Source organism: Schistocerca serialis, chromosome 2, assembly GCF_023864345.2.
Source record: "Schistocerca serialis cubense isolate TAMUIC-IGC-003099 chromosome 2, iqSchSeri2.2, whole genome shotgun sequence".
Lineage (NCBI taxonomy): Eukaryota > Metazoa > Arthropoda > Insecta > Orthoptera > Acrididae > Schistocerca > Schistocerca serialis.
In genome coordinates, this window is record NC_064639.1 from 873765038 (window position 1) to 873788012 (window position 22975).

At 41.9% G+C, this 22975-nt stretch overlaps 1 protein-coding gene across 1 annotated transcript in view; it reads right to left on the reverse strand.

Annotated features, from left to right (window-relative positions):
* LOC126458197 (fl(2)d-associated complex component) overlaps positions 1 to 20974 on the reverse strand; it is a 583107-nt gene extending 562133 nt beyond the window's left edge. Inside the window, exon 1 of the mRNA XM_050095086.1 lies at positions 20773 to 20974. Coding sequence (XP_049951043.1) covers positions 20773 to 20961 — 189 coding nt within the window. The 5' untranslated portion in view covers positions 20962 to 20974. The remainder of the gene's footprint in view (positions 1 to 20772) is intronic.
* Between the last annotated feature and the right edge of the window lie 2001 nt (positions 20975 to 22975).

Sequence of the window (22975 nt, forward strand, 5' to 3'; positions counted from 1 at the left end):
CTGATGAACACCGTCCGTCGAGGATAACATTCTGGTTTCTGTTACTTAAGATGTCTTCGAGCCCCTCACATACTTGGGGAGCTAGTCCGTGTTCTCGTACGTTCGTTAACAGTCTCGACAGGGGATCGTGTCAAACGCTTTTCCGAAAGGAATATCGACTCTTCCTGTTGCCCTTCATCCACAGTTCGCAGGATATCGCACGAGGGAAGGGCAAGCTCTTCGCACGAGGGATTCTTTCTAAATCTGTGGTGATTTGCTGGCAGAAGTTTTCTGGTCTCAAGGAATTTTATTACATTCAGACTAAGAAATTTTGGAAATTTGTGTTAAGGACTATGAGACCAAACTTCTGTGGTCATCGGTCCCTAGGCTTATCCACTACTTAACCTAACTTGAACTAACTAACGCCAAGGACAACCCATACACTCATGCCCGAGGGAGGACTCGAACCTCCGACGGGGGGAGCCGCGTGAACCGTGACAGGACTCCTAGACCGAACGGCTACCCCGCGCGGCCCAGACTAGGAATTATGTTGACGAATTCAGCAGCAAACCGATGTTAAGGATACTGTTCTGTGATTTTAAGAGTCTGTTCTTTTAACCTTCTTATGTATAAGAGTCAACTGCACTTTTTCCCAGTAGCTTGGCAATCTGCACTGGACGAGAGACTCGCGATAAATGCAAGATAAGTACGGGGCCGTTACCTTAGAGTACTCTTCGTAACACCGAATTGGGATTCCATCCTGATCTGGCGACTTTTGTGTTTTCAGCTCTTTCAGTTGTTTTTTACTCCAGGGATGCTTATTGCTGTGTGTTCCATAAGGAACCCTGCGCGATGGTCCAACGACGGTAAGTTTGTACAGTCCCCTGTGTGAACAATATTTCAAACGCCGAATTTAAAATTTAGACCTTCGTTTTGCTGTCTTCTACTGCCACACCAGACTGATCAACGAATGACTGGGTGGAAACCTGAGACCCGTTTAGCGATTTTACGTCTGATCAGAAGTTTCTCGGGTTTTGGGAAAGACCTTTTGCTAAGATATGACGGTGGCAGCTGTTGTACGCTTCGCGCATTTATCTTTTACAGACTCATGAAGTTCTACGTACTTGTCCCTGAGGTCATTTTCACGTTCCTTTTTTAACCGAGAGTGCAACAGTCTCTGCTCCCTTAGCATTTTCCAAATCTATTGCACTAGACTTTTGACGAAAATTTGAAAAACCCTGTATATTCTATTGTATGTACAAGTAAACAGCACTAAAATGGACACAAAGAAACAGTGGTAGACAAAATAATTACAAAAATAAACAAACAATGAAGAAAACAAACCAAACCACAATAACTCGTACAAATTGCACTACAACAAAAAGAGGCGTACAGTGGCCTACCACAACAAATTCACTCATAAAATAGGAAACATATTCAAAAAACAAGGCATAAACATTGCTTACAAAACAAACAATTCCATACAAAAGCACATCCCGAAACTAAAATCAAAACCAGACAGATACCAACAGTGTGGTATCTATCAGCTTAGTTGCAGAGATTGTGAGGGGATATACATTGGAATGACTGACGGGACATTTGATCCAATATATAAAGAACACATCAGAGCATTCAAATACGGTACAAATTGTTCAATATTTGCGGATCATCTAAAAGTAGAACACCATAGTCCAAGCAATATTGAAAACGATGTGAATATCATTAAAATCAGTAAAGACAGACACCTCCGTCCTTTCCAAGAAAATTTCCACATACAAAAAGGATTAACACAAAATGAACAGTTGCTCAATGACCAGATAAATATTGGAAACCAGAGGCTCTATATAGAATAATTGATGAAATCACATGAAAAAGAAGAGAACCTTTTCCATCCTTCACCCCCTCCCACTCTTCCACAACCCCCTCTTCCCTTCCTCACCTCACAGTTGTACTTCACTTCTCTCTCCTCACCTCCTCCTCTCACACTCCATCATACTGCTATTTACTTACGTCTCACGTCCACTAATCATGGTTTCTCCCTCCCCTACCCCACCCCAAACCCCCCAAAAAAACAATTCCATCGCTATTCCTTCTCTACTCTTACGCAATACATAAATACACAGAAACATGCTTAAATAGAATTACACACATACGATAAAGATAATATTTGTAGGTCAAAGACAAGGTAGTGGAAAAATTATGTTGGCAACACTAAAAAAACACCAACAGAAACACATACTTGAAGTACAAAAACAAACAGAATACAGTGGCGTGCATAAAAGTGTGCTGTAAGAAATGCAGAGCGCTGCAGACCATCTGAAAAGTAGACGAAATTATCAGGGTCTAACACAGAAAAACAAATATATGTTAGCAGACGACGTTTCCCGATGTAAGCGACAAATCAACAGAAAAATTACCTAAGTACAAACGACCTATCTTTAATGAACTGTTTTTCGATCTAAAAAGCAAATCAAAATGTGAATAAACATAATTATAGGCCACTGATGGTGCTTTACCTCATTAAAGCGAAACACGTCTGGTGAAAAAATCATGCATTTTGTAGTTGAAACGACGTATCAAAAATACCCTCATGAATTATAAAGCAACTACGGACACTATGGCAACACGAATGAAGAATAAAAAGCTAGTTGTGTTTCGCAAGAACGATGTTTTCTAAACCCATGTTGACTGTGTGTCAATAGACCGTTTTCTTCGAGGTAATTCATAATGTTCGAACACAATATATGTTCCAAAATCCTGCTGCATATCGACGTTAATGATATGGGCCTGTAATTAAGTGAATTACTCCTACTGCCTTTCTTGAATATTGGTGTGACCTGTGCAACTTTCCAGTCTTTTGGTACGGATCTTTAGTCGAGCGAAGGGTTGTACATGAGTGTTAAGTATGGAGCTAATGCATCAGCATACTGTGAAAGGAACCTAGTAGGTATACAGTCTGGACCAGAAGACTTGCTTTTGTTAAGTGAGTTAAGTTGCTTTACTACTCTGAGGATATTTAATTCTACGCTACTGATATTGGCAGCTGCTCTTGGTTCGAATTATGGAGTACTTACTTCGTCTTCTTTTCTGAAGGCATTTCGGAAGGCTGTGTTTAGTAACTCTGCTTTGGCAGCACTGTCTTATTCGTACAAGTACTAAGGCATTTCTGTCCTACTCCACTCGCATGTTCAGCAAAAGAAACAGGCTATGTGTAAGCGACCTAATCTCTCACCTACTTCTCCGGTGATCCATTGATCCATACACAAGATATAAAACGAGTCGCCAAATGTCACGGTAAGGATTGCCCCTGTCGAAGATGTGCTGTGTACGAGGCCCAAATCTTATGGCTAGTGGAGCTAGTGAAGACACGGTACCTGAACAGTCAGTTAAAGGCTGCTGTGTAGCGAACACGGCATTGCGTGGCGAGATAACCGGCTTTGAACGTGCGATGATAAGCTGCGTATGACACATGGCTCCCATAATATGGGAACTTATGCGAGAACACAGGTTTTCGATGACGACAGTGTCAGTGCTAAACTTCAATTTTGTAAATATCATCTAAAGCACAAAACGTCGCACAACCAAGAAATTACCCGAATGAGATGAAATTAGTAGATGTGTTGTACATGTATAGACAAAATAAAATCATTCCAATTTCGGAAAAATGAAAAAAATAGGATGATTTATTCAAGAGCAAAAGCTTCACAAACTGAACAAGTCAATAACGCGTTGGTGCACATCTGGCCATTATGCAAGCTTAGCATTGGTGAAACAGAGTAGCTGGATATTCTCCTGAGGGATGTCGTGCCAGAGTCTGTCAACTGTCATGCTGTATAGTCAAAATCCCGAGCTCGTTGGAAGGTCCTGCCTGTAATGCTGCAAACTTTCGTAATTGGCGTGGATGACTGCTTGACAATTCATACGGTGAACAGTTTTTTAAAACAGAGGTTTTAAAACTGCGAAAATGAAACTGAATAAAATTTCCAGTATTCCTTTGTAACTGTATTTCTTCAGGGCACTTATAAACAACCAGATTCGCAACTTTTGAGTTGCGTTTCCTGGTGCAAATTTAAATTCTTTGTCGTAGGTTAAAAATGCCGCAGAGTAGCAATTGGCCTGGCTAGGTAAAGATTTCAGCCATTCTCAATTGATAAAAAACATCGACAACTGATAAAAAGACCACCGTCAAGGATGAATGTCATGTCTGTGATAAGTCGCGAACTGTCCACTTTCCGGTTAAAATATGCTCTTATCGGCCTATGTCAAGCAACAAAATGCCGCTCAGAGATGTTATTCGAGGAAGTACTGGGCCATGTAGTGAGAAAAAGCCGAATGCTCGAGTGTCACGTGTTAAAATTATCTGTTCTGCAATTGGAAGAATCCTTGATGACCAAGGTAGGGTTTGCCAAGCGCGAAGAAAAGCAGTAGAAACTCTCGCCGTGAGCGAGCTGACATTATCTTGCTGAAATGTAAGCCCAGGAAGGCTTTCCACGAAGGTCAACAAACCGGGGTGAAGAACATAGACGACGTACCGCTGTACTGTGTAACCCCACATTACCTATTTTTTCTCTTTTGAAACTGAAATTCATTGGAACTGGCCATGAACAATTCCCATATTTCATACAAAATCACGAATTCCCGTTTTAAAGTGGAGAAAATTAAGTAAAAGAATAACAAGAGCCAATGGAGCAAAGTATTATGTGCAAAGTAGCAAGGGACTGATTTCAACGAGTTTCTAATTAACGTCCTTGTTGTTTCACAGCTGCTATACAACCCAGCGCAAGTATTGTTTGGAAGTCCTTATTTTCGAGATTTTAGTGTGCGAGTTTTAAGCGTTTGAATCCTGAGTATTCGCGCCTCTAATTTCATGTGTACTGTGTGAAATAGTTAATTTCATTGGAACCTGGGCTAATTAAAAGTAAATTTCTGTTCGTTTAATTTATTGTCAAAAGTACGAAAACAGAACTGAGATAACTCCAACATCCAGCGTACATCTCAATCGATAAAAGGTCGATATAATTAACTCCAATTTCAGAACTTCACTTGTTGCCAAAGCTACTATTCAAATATCGCGTCGCAACATGACTGTCAATTATAGACCCTATTTGGACATTTATTATTGCCCTAAAGTGTGACCATCTATAGTAGTGGATCATATCAAAGAAACTGTGTTAATAAAAAAACGAGTTAATTATAGTGGCCTACGATTTCAGACAGGGTATTAGGGACGTGAACCGCGTATTGGATTGTCTCTGGTCAATAATAATAATAATAATAATAATAATAATAATAATAATAGTTTATTCCACATTAATATTAAATGAACGCTGTGACTTGAAGGAATTAATTCAAATTACGCGTGCTACGCACGTCACAGGTATCAATATATTCTGAAACGCCAATCGGCCGCATAGTAACTGTTAATGAGCATCTTTGGCGTCAACCGATTAACAACTCAGCAAGCTGATTGTAATAGTTTGTGTTTAAACTTGTTAACGAAAGAATCTGACTCAAATTAGCGCAAAGAGTGGACATAACCAACAAATATTTACTGCAATAACAAACAGTGTTGTGTCGCCTCGCTGTCATGTATCTCGACGAGGCGAAGAATACTGGCTAGGCATAGAAACAGGACATTGCACTTTCGCTGAGTCTTCGGCCTGGAATCTCGGACTAGAGTAGGTCTTCAGTGATGAGGCCCCGCTTTGAACTGAGCCGCGACGACCAGCGATAATGTGTCTGGAGACGTGTCTCTCACCCGTCATACCGCGTGACAACCGACGGCGTGCAAATGCAGACTTTATTCATTCAGTAATTGAGATTCAGAGCATTTAGCGACTTCTAGCAAACACACAATTTGCAGACAGTATCCACATGCATACTATTGATTGCGCCTGCAAAATTATATTATTGTAAGGGACATATATCAGGAGATACGACGTCATAAACATTGTGATTTGTGAAAAACTAGCTCATGCTTAAAATGGTGCGCTGTGTAACATCAACATTAGGCATGAGGTTTTACTTCTTTATTGCTATTTCTATTCGCAACACACTTTGCAGACAGCCTCTACGTATATAAACGAATGTACCGCATAACTGCGCCGTTGTTCAGGAGATATGACATCATAAACATTGACATGTGCGACTAACTTCCGATTAAAATGGAGTGCAAATTATCCAGACATATTCAGTGTTTCATCATGAGAATACTTAACGGCTTCCAATCAACTCTAAGCACAGTTTATAGCCTTTTCTAAACTTTTTCTCTCTTACTTGCTTAATATCAAATACTTCACACATTAACTCATTTGTAAAATAACCAGATGTTTCGAAATCTTTTATACAAGGAGTTCAATTCTTTACAGAACTGGAAGTTTATTGGTGTGATAGAAATTATCTGGTTGGTATCTTGAATGTGACTGCCTTCACAGATGCAGTGCACTTTCTGACAACCCTTTTATTCACATTCGCCACTACAGATTTTGCATCATTGTGCAACTTCAGTGAACCCTCCCATTCATATTCCCTACTTTAGAGTTTACATCATCATGCACTCCAAACGGTGTGACATGATCTAGTGGTCCATCAACAATCTTGTAATAGGATACCATCAGGACTTTTTTAATTCAAGAACTTCTTGTCAGTATGGGGTCTTGAGGAGATAGAACTAATAGAGAAGATACATAAAATCCAAAGAAAAGTGTCACAATACATGACAGATTCATTGGTAATAATGTCATGAACATTTTCATCAAACTAATGTGGCAGAAGATAAAGAGACGAGTTATGCATCGTGCGAAAATTTACATTTAAAAATTCAGAGAGTGCACGTTCCAAAAGGAATCAGACAAACTTCTACTTCCTGACACATTAATCTCGCAAAAGTGAAGAATGGGGGAATTTCAGGCTTATAACACCTCTTGCGAAAGTCGTTCTTCTTGGGATGCATCAGAGAGTGGAACAGGAAAGGGGAGTAATAATATTAGTGCTCACAGCATCCTTCACACACAACATTGGGTGCTTTATGGAGAATGATGTGGGAAAATTCTAGAAAATCTGTCGTGATGGTCGGACTGGAATTTGAACGCCACCGCCTTTGTGATGAGATTCCAGTACGGTGAGCAGTGTGCCACCTTTCTGAGTTCACCATTCACAGTTTTTAATTGTCTTCCTCCGATTGTCTATAGACAGGGTGGATACTTTCCTCCACAATGCAAAAACTGGACTGTGAACGATCAGTCAGTTGAGGGTGTCTCCAGTGAGCGGAACTGTTGTCAGCTTTGTAACAGCTGAGCAGATGGGGAGCACCCCCACCGCCAGGTGTAACAGCGCATCAGTAGTCCAGGGCAGTCCGTTCCCTGCCCCTACCAGCATGCTGCACACAGCAGACTGGCGACGCCATCAGACACACCACTACACCTCGCCTGCGGCCCGGGTTTTCCAGGATCCACATGCTCGGCCCGCTGCTTGTTGAATAGTACCGCTAACGAGTGTCCTTCAAAGTAATTAAAGGTCTGAAACTCACTGGCAAACTAAAACTATGCACCAGATCATGAAAGGGTGCACTGCGTGTCTTATTGGATAGCTCAGTTTGTAAGGTGAAAGCCAAAGTTCCCTTGTTCTAGTCCATTTCTAGCACGTAGTTTTAATGTGCCAGGAAGTTCCACTGGAGAGTAAAAATCCATGCTAGTAATTGGAGGTTGATAGGCCTCTGTGATCCATTGCTTTGACTACTGGAGATCGTCGATCAGTGGCCCACCTTAGATGCAGATGTTAGTTTATAATATAATATTACCCATTAGTATCAATGCAGATATTTAAGTAATATTAACTGAACATGAGTTAATGTATATTTACATGTATGATTAAAAATACAAGGAAAAGTAGCAGAAATGGAACTGCATAATTTTTCATAGGTTATGTGTAAGAGAAGGCAGTTCAAGGATACTTTAACACTACTGTAATTGTTCCACTTCAGAAGATGCTAGAAATAATTATCAACACTTTTCCTGCAATGATCAAGATGCTTAAGTTACTACAAAAATTCTTACCAGGCAGAGGAAAAAATATGTGCTTAAAGGGTAAATATGACCTAGCTGTTGATGTAGCACAATGGAAAATTCGTATGTAGTGACCAGGAAATATGCAACATAACACTGAATAACAATCGCTCTTTTTCTGGGATGTATTTATTTAGAAAAATCTTTTGACTCATTTTCAACTAAATCGTTACCAACAGACTTTAGAAATCATTAATTGTAGTAATATTAGTAGACTGAAGAATAAATGTGTGTTAATACTACACGTTTCGTTATTCAACATGATAGTGAAAATTCATAATGGAAAGTGGAGTCAGGTAAAGAAATTTCAGATCATCAATACTACTCTCAGCATTCCTGGATCAAAATGATGGCTCCCTAAAACGGGAAAAGTAGGACGCATACGTGCTCGAGGAAGGTATCTGAACCACCTTCATTTCGCTGATGAAGTTCTGATAACCATGGTAACCAGAAGTGCAAATGAGATTCAAAACTAAAGGAATTAGGGAACAAAACGAAGACGCAAACAAGCCTCAAATTCAGTTATAATGAGAAGAAAATGTTGGGTATTCAGCACATCGAAAAGAAAACATGCAGATTAAGCTTGAAATCGTAGAACCAGTTGATAAGCTTTTGTATTTACAGTAGGGAGCAAAGATTCAAGTGGGCTTACAATGAATTACATTAATAGAAAATATTGAATATGCAAACATCGGAAAGAAAATAATAGAAATTAACCATGAAGTCATAGAATCAGTTCATGAGTTACTTGTGGCAGTTGAAGGAAACGACTGGACGGTCAGCAAATGAAACAAAGAAAATAGCAAAAATGAAGTGATTCTATATATAATTTTCAAAATGAAGCTTGCATTGTGTCTGAAATTTACGGTTTACCAGATATGCGTAACATCAGTTTTGTCTTCTGGTATTGAGACAGGGAATTGTAATACGAAAATAATGAGAAACTTGGACTTGTTCAGCGAACAGATATCAGAATGTTTTAGAAAATAAGGAATAGATTGAGAAACAGACTGAAGGGTATTCCATAATTATAACAGCAACGACAATGGACTGGAGGTAGACATAGCAGGTGAATAGTTGCAAGATGGATCAAGTAAATGGTTTGCTACGTTTCAAGGAAATAAAAGACCAGAGCGACTACTTAATGGAAGGTTAGTAGGTGACATTAGACATTTTGGAACAACACGAATATTTATGACTGAGAGCCGTATATTACACGATGATTTCTAGAGGACTCTATCCTATAGCGGATGTCAAACAGTTAGTAACGATTTAATGGTCTAAGCACTTAAGAATGGAAGATTTTTTATTGTGTATGTATTTCGGTACGATACTAATAATGAATTTCTTGTCAAAGAATCCATGTAATATTTTAACAGTTGAAGCATAATAATGTTTTACTTTATTTTAGTTCCCCGTTTCAAGTTCATGGGTATCTTGTTGATTAGTTTAGTGCAGGCCACTTTAACGACTGTTCTACCGAGTTCGTCTCTGATATGGAGTAATGTAATGGAGATAACTTCCGAGTAGATTATCGCAGCAATGTGTGACAAAAATTAAGCTATTAATAAGACTGAATATCAGAATAATGGCGCTGACTGTCTCGGAATGACACCCAGAAATGTCGTATCCGTTATAAGAATTATTTTTATGATATCTGTGACGTACTCTCCTGCTTGTTAATGATTAAAATCAAATGTTAAAATTCATATTGTCACCCCCTAAAGGGCAGTTTTGCACTTTGCGGTCGTTTTCAGGTTACAGGAAGAAGCTGCCAAATACTGGTACATTAACTGTCATAATAATTATGGAAAAAAGGACGCAGTACGTTTCTCAAGACCTGTCGGTGCTCCCGAAGAGAAAAGCTACAATAATGTTGGTAAACACACGCCATGAGTTCTTCGAAAAAATAAGGCTGAAGTGAGTTATTCCACTCACGCGCTTTCGCAGTCGTATATAAGCTACTACGAATCAACCAACGACGTTCCTGTCTGTTTTGTACTCGAAAAATCGTTCCAAATTGCGAGAGAGAAAACAGCAGTGCAGTTACGCTCAGTATAATCAGTTTACATTGCGATTTACCACGGAAATTCATATTAATAAGAAGTGCTTCTTACAGTGAGACATGATACCGTGAAAATACGCTTGTTGGTAATCAGCTAATTCAGCAGTCAGGGACGACCTCTGACGAAATCTCCCATTTACTTTTGCTATTTTTTTCGTAAGACAAGATACCAGAGATACAATACCGCAGTCCATTCCACGTGGTGGGTTGCAGTGGTGCCGCGTTAGCCATACGTGAAGCCTTTAAGGATCCATAGTTTAAATGACTGTGCGTTGCATTACAGTGGTTAACTAAACTAGAACAACATCGCGAAGTGGTTAGGATACTGAAATCGCATTCAGGTGGACGGCAGTTCAAATCTCCGTCCCGCCATTTAGATTTAGCTTGTCGGTGGTTTTCCCAGTATCAAGCGAGGCAAATATCGAGATGGTTGCTTTAAAAAAGATGCAGCCAGTTGGGTGGCCTATGCTTCCACATTTCGAGTATGTGCTCCGTCTCTAAAGATGTAGTCGCCGACAGTTATTAAACCCATATCTTCCCTCTTCTCCTAGTGCTAACACAGTACACCCGGTCAGCAGCAGCGTAGGGTGGGAATAACAAACTGTTTCGGAATAAGAGATAAGTCACAAATTGGTTGTTTCCGGTGAGTGAGTGAATAGTGATTTTAGAGTATAAACTATTTAAACACAAGTAAATGTACTGGAGTAAAGCAACAAATCGAAATGTTTCAAAGCTGCGTTTCTTTTGACACAAAACAGTAGAAACAGGTGATAGTGAAGTAGAAAAAATGTAAAGAATACAGAACGTAAGCAACTGCAACATGCATAATGGTCGACGAGTCGACGAAAATGTTCATGTTTTTTTTTCCCAACTTAACGGATTTACAGACACATTCCTGCAACTGGTTAATGTGCTCAGTATGGTGTGTGACCACTTCGGGCAACAATAAAGGCCTGACAAACGACGGAGCATGCTGTGAATGATGTCAATAATCTCATGTTGAGGCATTAACGCCCAGTCTTCCTGCAGAGCTGCTCGCAAGTCTTGGAGAGTGGTTAGTGGATGCTGACGTGGTGGCACCTGTGTCCCTAGTGCATCCCAGACGTGCTCTATGGAATTCAATACCTGACAATAGTTAAACCTTGCCTGTTTAACTGAACAATTTCATAAAGAGAAGGTGGTGAACGTAATCCCTGACCACACTATTAGGGATCACCCTCGATATCAGTCTCTTTCCATGATGGGTGGGTCCCGAGATCGTGTTCCACGCTCCTTCTTGACGCGAATCCGTCGCGAATCACTGTCCAGACCAAATAGGGATTCAGCTGAGGAAAGAACATCGGCTCACTCTTCGACCGTCCAGGTGGATTGTTGACGACTCCACTCTGGACGTTCCCTTCCGTGAAGACGCGTCAGAGGTGCGCATACAGCATGTCTCCGACAATAAAGGCCACTCTGCCGAAGCCTTCCTTATACCATTTGCCTCGATACAACACGGTCAGTGGATGCTGCGAGGTCAGATGCCAGCTGCCGTCCAGGGCGGTGGTGCTGTCGTGCCCTTACAGCCAAATAAAGGTCCTCTGTTTCTGATGATATCACTCGTGGTCGGCACCAACCTGGTTTCCGGGATACAGTTTTGATTTCTATAAACTGTCCCCACATCAGAAAAACAACAGAACGATTCACATTAAGCCATCGGGCCACATCAGTTTGCTTCCATTCTCCTCATGGCACTCGATCGTAGAGAGCCTAGCAAGCGCCTTCTCTGTGACACACCGCACCGTCTGTGACAGTGTACGCAGCGACAGGCGATGTGGGACTACACGGCAAACACTATCTCGTTTCATAGGCGACCGAAAGGCATCGTTGACGTCGTTGTCCGTTGACCAGAATACCATCTTCCGTGCAGGACACGATGTTACCAACACCTGTTGAGAGTGTGTATGATTATATTGTGAATTAGACACAGGAGAGGGAAATAGTGATTTGTTTGCTTTAATTTTGGACACCAGTGAAAATAATCGGTGATAAACGTACGGAAAAAGTAACATCTCTAAATTTTGTCTTTATGCGTGTCCTCAACTGGTACTAATATTATGTTAATGTTTTTTTTACGTGGTGTCTGCCAATGTAGAACTGAATAAATGCAATTTACTCGTCAGCAGATGCCCTTAACTTACCACTGGACTGAATTGAACTGCCTTCGTCGCTTATCGCTTTGAGTGGCGTTGACGTTTAGGAAAACGCGAGGCAATACTAATACTGCACCTTTTCGTAGAAAATAGGCTGAACAAATGAAAACCGAGGGTTTGTAGGGGTAGATACATTCTTTGAAACTCTGAAGGCAACGAGAATAAAACGCAAGTTGCATTCAGTTGTAACTGCCGGATAGGAAGCAGTTGTTGAGAAGTGAGTGAGTCAGCGTTACAGCCTACCCTTCATGTTAGTCAGTATCTACGTCAAAAATCAGTTTTGGTAATTTTGGAAATTTGTGTTAAGTTCCTATGGGACCAAACTGCTGACGTCATCGGTCCCTGGGTATACATACTACTTAATCTAACTTAGCTAATGACACCACACACACCCATGCCCGAGGGAGGACTCGAAACTCCGACGGGTGGAGCCGCCCGAGCCGTGACAAGACGAAATAGACCGCGCAGCTACCCTGTGCGGCAATCAGTCGGGAAAAAGAAGTAGAAATTTATAAAGGAAGTTAAATTTCAGGGAGACGAAATTCATTTAGGTTTGTCAATGGCATATATTTGTGTCAGAGACGACAAAGGATTTCGAAGGGCAGTTGGATGGAATGGTTAACATCTTAAAAATGGCTGTAAGGTGAACCTTAATAGAAGTGAATATGCAGTGGAATTAAATTAGGCGATCCTCAGGGCATTAGGTTAGGAAACGAGACATTAAAATTAGTAAATGCTTTTTGCTGTTTGGACAGAAAAGTAAGTGACGGTGGCCAAATGAGAGCGGAATATAATGCAGATTGACTGTAGCAAGAAAAAAAAATTCTGAGTGTGAGAAATTTGTGAAGATTGAATACCAGTTTAAGTGATGGGAAGTAATTTCTGAATGTATGTGTCTGAAGTGTAGCCTTGTACGGAACTGAAACGTGGAATGTAGAAATTCAGACAGGAAGAGATTTAAATGTAGTGCTATACAACAATTCTGAGTATTAGATGGGCATGATGGACAACTAATGAGGAGGTTTCACAAGCTGCGACTTTGTCGCGAAAAAACAGTGACCTGTATATGTAGTAAGTTTCCTTTAATTTACGTCTAAGTTCACAAACTTTTTGTTAACAGATTACCGGTTTCGGTCTTTAATTATCATCATCAGATCTGCTTCATAAAAACAAAGTAGTGCATTAGGACTTTGTTTTTATGAAACAGATCTGATGATGGTCATTAAAGACCGAAACCGGTAATCTGTTAACAAAAGGTTTGTGACCATAGACGTAAATTAAAGGAAACTTAATGAGGAGGTATTGTATCGAATCGAGGAGATAAGAAATTTACGGCACTAATTAATAAAAGAAGCAATATTTTGACATGGCACATTATAAGTTATCAAGCAACCGTCAGTTTCGTAATGGAGACGAATGTGTGTGTATGGGGGATAGGGGGACAAGAATTGTAGAGGGAGGTCAAGGCTTGAACACAGTAAGCAGACTGAGGTGGATGTATGATGCAATAGTTATTCAGTTATGATGAGGGTTGTAAAAGATACAATAGCTTCTTGAGGAGCGTCAGATCAGTGTTTGGATGAAGACCACAACAACAGTATCACAGTGAAATACCTCTGACAAAACATAAATTTCGTTTCCAGAATGAGATTTTCACTCTGCAGCGGAGTGTGCGCTGATATGAAACTTCCTGGCAGATTAAAACTGTGTGCCCGACCGAGACTCGAACTCGGTACCTTTGCCTTTCGCGGGCAAGTGCTCTACCAACTGAGCTACCGAAGCACGACTCACGCTCGGTACTCACAGCTTTACTTCTGCCAGTACCTCGTCTCCTACCTTCGCAGGAGAGCTTCTGTATAGTTTGGAAGGTAGGAGACGAGGTACTGGCAGAAGTAAAGCTGTGAGTACCGGGCGTGAGTCGTGCTTCGGTAGCTCAGTTGGTAGAGCACTGGCCGCGAAAGGCAAAGGTCCCGAGTTCGAGTCTCGGTCGGGCACACAGTTTTAATCTGCCAGGAAGTTTCATATCAGCGCACACTCTGCTGCAGAGTGAAAATCTCATTCTGGAAACATCCCCCAGGCTGTGGCTAAGCCATGTCTCCGCAATATCCTTTCTTTCAGGAGTGCTAGTTCTCCAGGTTCGCAGGAGAGCTTCTGTAAAGTCTGGAAGGTAGGAGACGAGGTACTGGCAGAAGTAAAGCTGTGAGGACCGGGCGTGAGTCGTGCTTAGGTAGCTCAGTTGGTAGAGCACTTGCCCGCGAAAGGTAAAGGTCCCGAGTTCGAGTCTCGGTCGGGCACACAGTTTTAATCTACCAGGAAGTTTCATAAATTACGTTTATTCACTTGCACGTAGATAGACATGGACTAAATATCATTAACATAATACGAGAAGTGTTAGGCTTCATGCATTGTAGCGTAGGCGTATTGGTACTCTTAAAATCAAATAATGTACATAGAATCATGATATTTCTTGTAGGCGCATGATGCAGAAACAGCACGAATATTCCTTGACACGCAGCAACTCGCAGAAAAGACCACGACAATCATAATGGCTTCTGTTGGAACTGTTGATGCCAACACTCCACTCCTTCGGGGAAAAGTCTCCCTATTATATAAATTCTTCCATTTATAAATATGCTTTTGTGTAGCGTACGTAATTTATCCCGATTAATTATTTCATTCTCGTGACTTATTTTGACATAACAATAGTTAACAGTACCTAGCTGAAGCGCTTCGAGTAAAATCGAAAATTTGTAGCTGCTAGTAGTAGTAACTGATTGGTATTAATAAGTTGTTCGAAACTATGCTACATTGTGTAACCGCCGAGTAATTAGCTGCTGTAGTTGTTTATTACTGAGAGCAGTAACTTGTTTCGTTTCATTTCACTGCCGATTAGGGCAGCGTGTGTTTCGTTACTAAGTTTGTTTGTTTGGCGGAAGTATTGACATGATCGCCATTGTGTTTGGATTTGTGTTTCAGCTTCAGTGCGCTGATACTGTGAATCGCTTTTGCAAGCTGACTTGACAAAAGACTTGTCTAGCATGTATCCTAATATCTCTTATCAAAAATTACGGGAAATATTTAAGAATGAAATTCCGTGTACTGTCTAATTTAGTATTTTAATTTTTTTTTACGTGTTTCAGTGCAGGTGTTGCCTGGTGATATGATCTCCATCAAAAGCGACGATTGAAGTTTTTAAATCCCGAAGATTAATGTTTTGCTTGGAAATACGTAATAAAAGTTAGTAAAAAAATCGAAATCCTGGCAGTTAATGAACTGTCTCTATGTTTCATGTAAAATCATTGTGGTTTCATATAAAGGTTATTTTTCTTATTTTTGGTAGTGAAACCTACAGTGAGACATTCTTATTGCAAATATTGACTTGTAACTTTGATTTGAAAATTTTTTTGGTAAAATTTCCAAATTTTTGTAGCAACTATTTACCTGTAGATTAATTTGGTAAAATTTTCAGATCGATAAGTACATGCGTAACGTATACAACGTTTTGGAAAATTAGTAACCCCTTTGTTGTAAGCACATGGTTTAGCTGGGACAGTGCAATAGTTAAATCGGCAATAATTTTTTCTGCATATATTCCAAGAGCGCAATAATTCGTAGACTAGCTCTTGATAGTAAAAGAGGTCTGAAGTGTGACTATAAGTCTTCATTGACTGACTATCGATCAGATAATAATAGTATATTACATAATGGAATAGAATTTATACACAGACGTCAATAAAACTAAAAAATGGCAAAGGAGCGTAATCAATTTAAGTCAAATGGTTTTGAGGGAATTAGAGTAGGAAATGAGACGCAGCAGACGAATTTTGCTATCTCGACAGAAATGTAACTGACGAAGGTAGAAATAAAGTAAACATAAAATACCGGACGTGAACAGCAATAAAGCTCGCTTGAAAAAGTTAAATAAGTAATACAAATCTAAGTGTTTGGAAGTCTTCTCTTAAATATTTGAAGTGTAGCCTTGTGTGGAAGTAAAACGAGGAGTACGAGCAGTATATAGCAGAACGGAACAGAAGGTTCTGATATGGGACGTTGTAGAAGATGAAGAAAGGTATCTGGGAACATCAGAAAACTCGTTAAGAGGTACTCAGTCAACTCGTGGAGAAATAAATTTACTGTATAGCTAGACTAAAAGAGGAAACTGGTTGTTGGAATGTACACTGAGGCATCAAGAATCGACGATTTCGTAATGACGGGAAGTCTGATGTGCGATGTTATAGAAGATGAGGAAAGTTATTTGGGAAGTACGGATAACTCATTAAGAGATGCTCTCTCAATTCGTGGTGGAAGAAATTTACAGTATAGCTAGACTAAAAGAGAAAACTGGTTGTTGAGTTGTATTCTGAAGCATCAAGAAGTCAGTCTGTCGCTGTGGCCGAGCGGCTCTAGGCCCTTCAGTCCGGAACCACGCTGCTGCTACGGTCTCAGGTTCGAATCCTGCCTAGGGTCATGGATGTGTGTCATGTCCTTAGGTTAGTTAGATTTAAGTAGTTCTAAGTCTATGGGACTGATGACCTCTGATGTTACGTCCCATATTCTTAGAGCGATTTGAACCATCAATAAATCGACAGTTTCTTAATTGCGGGATGTATGAGGGTTAAAAATTGTAGAAGACCAGCACTTTTCAGGAAGCAGGTTCATATGGATTCAGATTGCGATAGTTATGCAGAGGTGAAGAGGCTTGCACGGGACAGACTAGCGTGGATGTTGAATCAGACCAGTCCTAGGAATAAAGACTATTACAATAACAACATATTACAACGTCACAACGCTGCTTACGCACAAACCTCCAGATGTCCGACACTCAGATCGGTACCAAACATTGTGTATCGCTAGAGTGTCTAACATCAGGAGGTTTGGGTATTACAAACATAAAAATTACGTCCAGTTTAGATTTACTCACTTTTTGCCCTATTACACTAGCCTACATTCCAATACTACACAAATTATCTACTAAATAATTACACTGTTTCCACCATGTTTCCGTGCGATGAGGAACTATATTGAACACTGCCAAAATAGAAGCATGGAATCATGTACATCAAGATCCTACAATTTCCAATTGAAGTCTGAGGCATGAAAGCTTCCCATTGCTTTTAAAGATGCATGAAGCAAGAACTGACTAAAAGACTAGAGTTCAATAGGTGCCAAACATATCTCCAACATGACTTGGAGCGTATGGTCGTAAAATGACCTGTCACCGTTTCCACTGATGCCAACATGTGCAAGTGAGTTGTCCACCGGCATGGATATAATCTCTCCGATTCCTGTTCGAAAGCGATATTTGCAACCCGAACATTTTATTTTCAACTGGAAAACCTCTCAGAAGTGCCTGGTGAAGTGAAGAGATGTGATACCATTGATGGCGATGCGTCGGCTGGGTGGAGACGAATGGCCCCTTGGTGATACTCGAGACGTGTACGCTATGTACCGGATTTAACCCTGTCCCTTCTCTCCATCCACAACACCGCAAACAGAATACTACACGCTACAAGCACTCCCCACATATATTCACACGATGGAGATACACAACTGAAACTTCACTACATATCGGATGAAGGCGAATTCCAGCCATCTCCGTTATAGCTTCGCCAGTGCGGGTTTCTTGCGTGTTCCGAACGCTCTTTTCCCAAATGCACTACTTACAAGTCATAAAATGCAGCTTCAAAGTGATGCCAGAAAAATCGAATCCTTAATTACACGCTAGAGGCTTTCGATGAAACATATTACACTATACAAATCGAATAATCGTCATGTACACACATAGACAAATATTGCCATGTTATTGGCGAAAGTGAACAAATGCATCGGTGTGATTCTTCAGTTTCTCCCGGCGTATTTCTTGCTCGAACAGTCCACGGGTGTACTGCCCGTCCATAGTGTCCTACGGCCACAATATTTCGGCGATCAGACATGTCGTCATCGTCAGGTGCGCTGACGAACTGGGCTCCTGAGGGCGGGCGGCCGTATTAAATGCATCGGTATTTAAGGGAATGTGCACTTAAATCTGCAATGTCATGTACTAAATGGAACGTTGATTCAGTTCTACATAGTAAAAAAGGTTTTATCGCTCCGTTTCCTAAGGAGACAAACGGCATAACAGAGAGTTTTATTAATCGAGCTAATATTTCATGCCGCGCGGAGTAGCCGCGTGGTTTGAGGCACTCGGGAATGGGTGTGTGTTGCCCTTAGTATAAGTCAGTTTAAGTAGCGTGTAAGTCTAGGGACCGATGACATCAGCAGCTTGGTCCCTTAGGTATACACACACATTTGAACATTTGATATTTCATTAATTTGGCAACGGTCATTCGTTTAAATTATAAACTTAAGGAAAGTTGAAAAACGACAGCCGTACAATCATTTAACATCTAATTATTTTTTATTTAGTTCTGACTCGCTATAGCTGTTCTCAAGAAAAATAACTCAGCGTCATATAACATAACTACGTGGAATAAGAGATGCAGATGTTACAATATGTTAAATATACAGTTTTTGTTTTGCAATATCATAAAGTGAACAACGATTCCAAACAATAAAAACCGAAGATACTGTGTAGTTAGACGCTGTTCGTTAGATTTCCATAGCGGAAAAACTTAGGGTAATGTTCAAACATAATCATTGCATCAGGCAGGCATTTATAAAGACATCTTTCATATACGTAGAAACAGATTGCTGCTGCGTTTTGAAGCTAAGTGAGAATCCTATTCACAAAATTTTAATTCTATTATACCCACATAAGAATAGTGCTCTGACACTTGGTTATTGTCCCCGCCTTTACTCCTGTGTAGTCAACAAAGAACACGCAACTTGTCACTGTAGAAGATAACTAGTTGATGTATGGGTAAATCGCCTCTCAGCCTAGACGGATTATACTAGATATGGTAACGGTTCCCAAAATACATTATGTTGTAAATTACTAATGTATGAGTATTTTTAGAGGACGAAGAATGCAGAAGGTAGAAAGCAATTGCATGCTCTACTGCTCATGACAGATTGCGGAAAACATCACGGTGATGAGGATAAATAAACTGTTCAGACAAAAATACATGTAGAAAATATATAAACAAGGTTTTCTACAAAAGGTAATAACTCTAAGGGGACTATTAATCTGCGCCGGCCGAAGTGGCCGTGCGGTTAAAGGCGCTGCAGTCTGGAACCGCAGGACCGCTACGGTCGCAGGTTCAAATCCTGCCTCGGGCATGGATGTTTGTGATGTTCTTAGGTTAGTTAGGTTTAACTAGTTCTAAGTTCTAGGGGACTAATGACCTCAGCAGTTGAGTCCCATAGTGCTCAGAGCCATTTGAACCATTTATTAATCTGCTTCATGTTCAATTCTCTTGGCTTTTCTTCATCTGCCGACTAATTCAAGGAACTACTTTTTTAATGAAAATGTGTACATTTCTGATGACCACAGAAAGCCATTGACAAGAGGAAAATAGAACTGATAACGGATTTGTTATTGTCTCATCGCCAGCATCAGCTTAATGGGTTCTGCCCTCTGATTTGTTCCAGATCACGTCTTCCCAAGGGTGAGTGATTGTGATTTATGACGGTCATCCATTCTCGTTGCATATTTTTTCCATTGTGTTCGGCATTCAAATATTTTTTTTTTTTAGTATGTGGGAGATGCGCATGACGGGGTTATATCTTTTAAGTTTTATCAACGCATTGTCCTGACTAATGTAAAACGAAACGAATATTAATAGTTTGGTAACATTTCAGTTGTGTTTTCTTTGTACACTGAGCTTTCAGTGCCCTGTGTGTAAATTTGAAAATTAGAATGTGGAGACATGGCTTTGTGCTCAGAGCAAACTCTGTCCCAGCCAATGTTTACGTGGCGAAACAGACGAGCGGTCCCGGAGATATTTGAGGTTAAGCGCCGAAAAAATATATGCAGGCAAGAGGATAGCTCAGATATGTTGGTAACAGTTGAATATAGAGATAGCGGAGAAAATAGACCGCATTTTTTGTGACATTAGCATTTGTTTGCCACAACGATCGCATCATGCATCCCACAGTGCTATTATTTGAACTGTGTGATATTTATCAACTTTTAAGCGACTGCTAAATATTCTTGTACATCTAAACATTCGACTTTGGTTTAGTTGTGGGTTCCGTGTGACTGTTTTCAGATTAGGCGATGGTCAGGAGAATTTGGTGTGACGCGAGACGGAATCAAAGAAATAACTTCCTAGTTGTCTGTCTTTTGCTCCGCCAGTGACACAGTTCGGAGCGGATTCTCTATCTCGCTGTTTCCTGTACGAAAAGTGAGTATAATTCTAAAAATTGCTCCGAGACACCACTGTTTGGTTCACTACAGACGCCGTGGGCATTGTTAAGGGAGATGTTGCGCACGTGGACGGTAATACGATTACGAGTTCGATTGTGGAGCGGCGGCAGCGCACGCGACGTTTCGGCGGCACGCGACATCGTCAGCGCCGGAGGTGGTACTCACGATCTTGTGGTTGAGGTGTTGCAGCTCGCGCTCGGTGACCTTGCGGCGGTTCTGCTCCTGCTGCTGCCGCCGGTACTGGCTGTACTTGTAGAAGAGGTACATGCCGGGCAGCGCCAGCACCACGAACGGCTTCATGAAGGCGGAGGACGAGAGGCCGGGGGCGGCGGGGGCGGGCCCGCGGGGCGGCATGGCGCGGGGGCGGCTGGTGTCTGCTGCTGTCGCTGTCTGCTGGCTGCTGTCGCGGCGTCCGCTGCGCCAGCTGCGCTGCCTGCCTGCCTGCTGCCACTCCGCTGCCCGCTGGGCCCACACTGAGCGTCGCGACGCCGAGCGTCGGAGCGGGTGGGGGGCAGGGGGCGGGGGGCGGGCGCCGCTCGATACGGCGCAGCCGCGCTACAGCCCCCCTGCTCGATAGCCGGCCGGCGCCCGGCCGTCCCTAACAATGGCTGCAGTAGCGCACGGGCACACTGCGGCCGCCCGCGGCACGCCACTGAGCGCGTACACCCGCTGTGGACCGCCGGTTGTGGCGACTCACTACTTTCTAGCACCGTGAAACTGTATAAAACTGTATGCTGGATCGGTACTCGAAACCGGAACCTTTGTCTTTCACGATCTAATGCTCCACTGACTGACACCTTCCAGACACGACCCACGACCATCTGACCCTTAACATGGACAAATGTAATATATTGAGAATACATAGAAAGAAGGATCCTTTATTGTATGATTATATGATAGCGGAACAAACACTGGTAGCAGTTACTTCTGTAAAATATCTGGGAGTAAGCGTGTTGAACGATTTGAAGAGGAATGATCATATAAAATTAATTGTTGGTAAGGTGGGTGCCAGGTCGAGATTCATTGGCAGAGTCCGTAGAAAATGCAGTCCATCGACAAAGGAGGTGGCTTACAAAACACTCGTTCGACCTATGCTTGAGTATTGCTCATCAGTGTGGGATCCGTGCCAGGTCGGGTTGACGGAGGAGATAGAGAAGATCCAAAGAAGAGCGGCGCGTTTCGTCACAGGGTTATTTGGTAAGCGTGATAGCGTTAGGGAGATGTTTAGCAAATTCAAGAGGCAGACTCTGCAAGAGAGGCGCTCTGCATCGCGGTGTAGCTTGCTGTCCAGGTTTCGAGAGGGTGCGTTTCTGGATGAGGTATCGAATGTATTGCTTCCTCCTACTTATACCTCCCGAGGAGATCACGAATGTAAAATTAGAGAGATTCGAGCGCGCACGGAGGCTTTCCGGTAGTCGGTCTCCCCGCGAACCATACGCGACTGGAACAGGAAAGGGAGATAATGTGGCACGTAAAGTGCCCTCCGCTACACACCGTTGGGTGGCTTGCGGAGTATAAACGTAGATGTAGATGTAGATGTAGACCATCTGCCACAGCTTTACTTCTCTCCTACCTTGCGAACTGCTTCTGGGACTGAACTATTGACGAGTACACAGACCCATTCACGTACTATATGAATATACAGGCTGGCAGCCAGTCAAGGATATTTTAGGGAACTGGTTTAAAAATTTTTTATTTCAAAGCCCATTCAAATCTTTGCAAGTTTTCTCCCAGAGCAATCTCCGCTGTGCCCACGTGACCCAAGTTGCCTGTCATCCGGAACCGAGGCAGTTCTTCCAGTTAAACCTGCTGGAATTGCTAGCGAATTCACGCTATCGGTTTTAGCCAATAGTGTGGGTAGGATACAGGTCTCGTGTGCGGACGCTGGAGCGTTCTACAGTGCAGAAAACAGTTGCTTCTCTCTCTTGTGATCCAGACCCCGAGCAGAACTGGCGTCCTTAAGGGAGGCAGAACCTCGGTTCACCGCGATGTCGCCAAACACGGATGTGACCATCATGATGCTGTAAACAGAACCTGGATTCATCCGAAAAAATGACGTTTTGCCATTCGTGCACCAAGGTTCGTCGTTGAGTACACCATCGCAGGCGCTCCTGTCTGTGAAGCAGCCTCAAGGGCAACCGTAGACATGGTCTCCGAGCTGATAGTCCATGCTGCTGCAAACGTCGTCGAACTGTTCGTGCAGATGGTTGTTGTCTTGCAAACGTCCCCATCTGTTGACTCAGGGATCGAGACGTGGCTGCACGATCCGTTACAGCCATGCGCATAAGATGCCTGTCATCTCGACTGCTAGTGATAGGAGGCTGTTGGGATCTAGCACGGCGTTCCGTATTACCCTCCTGAGCCCACC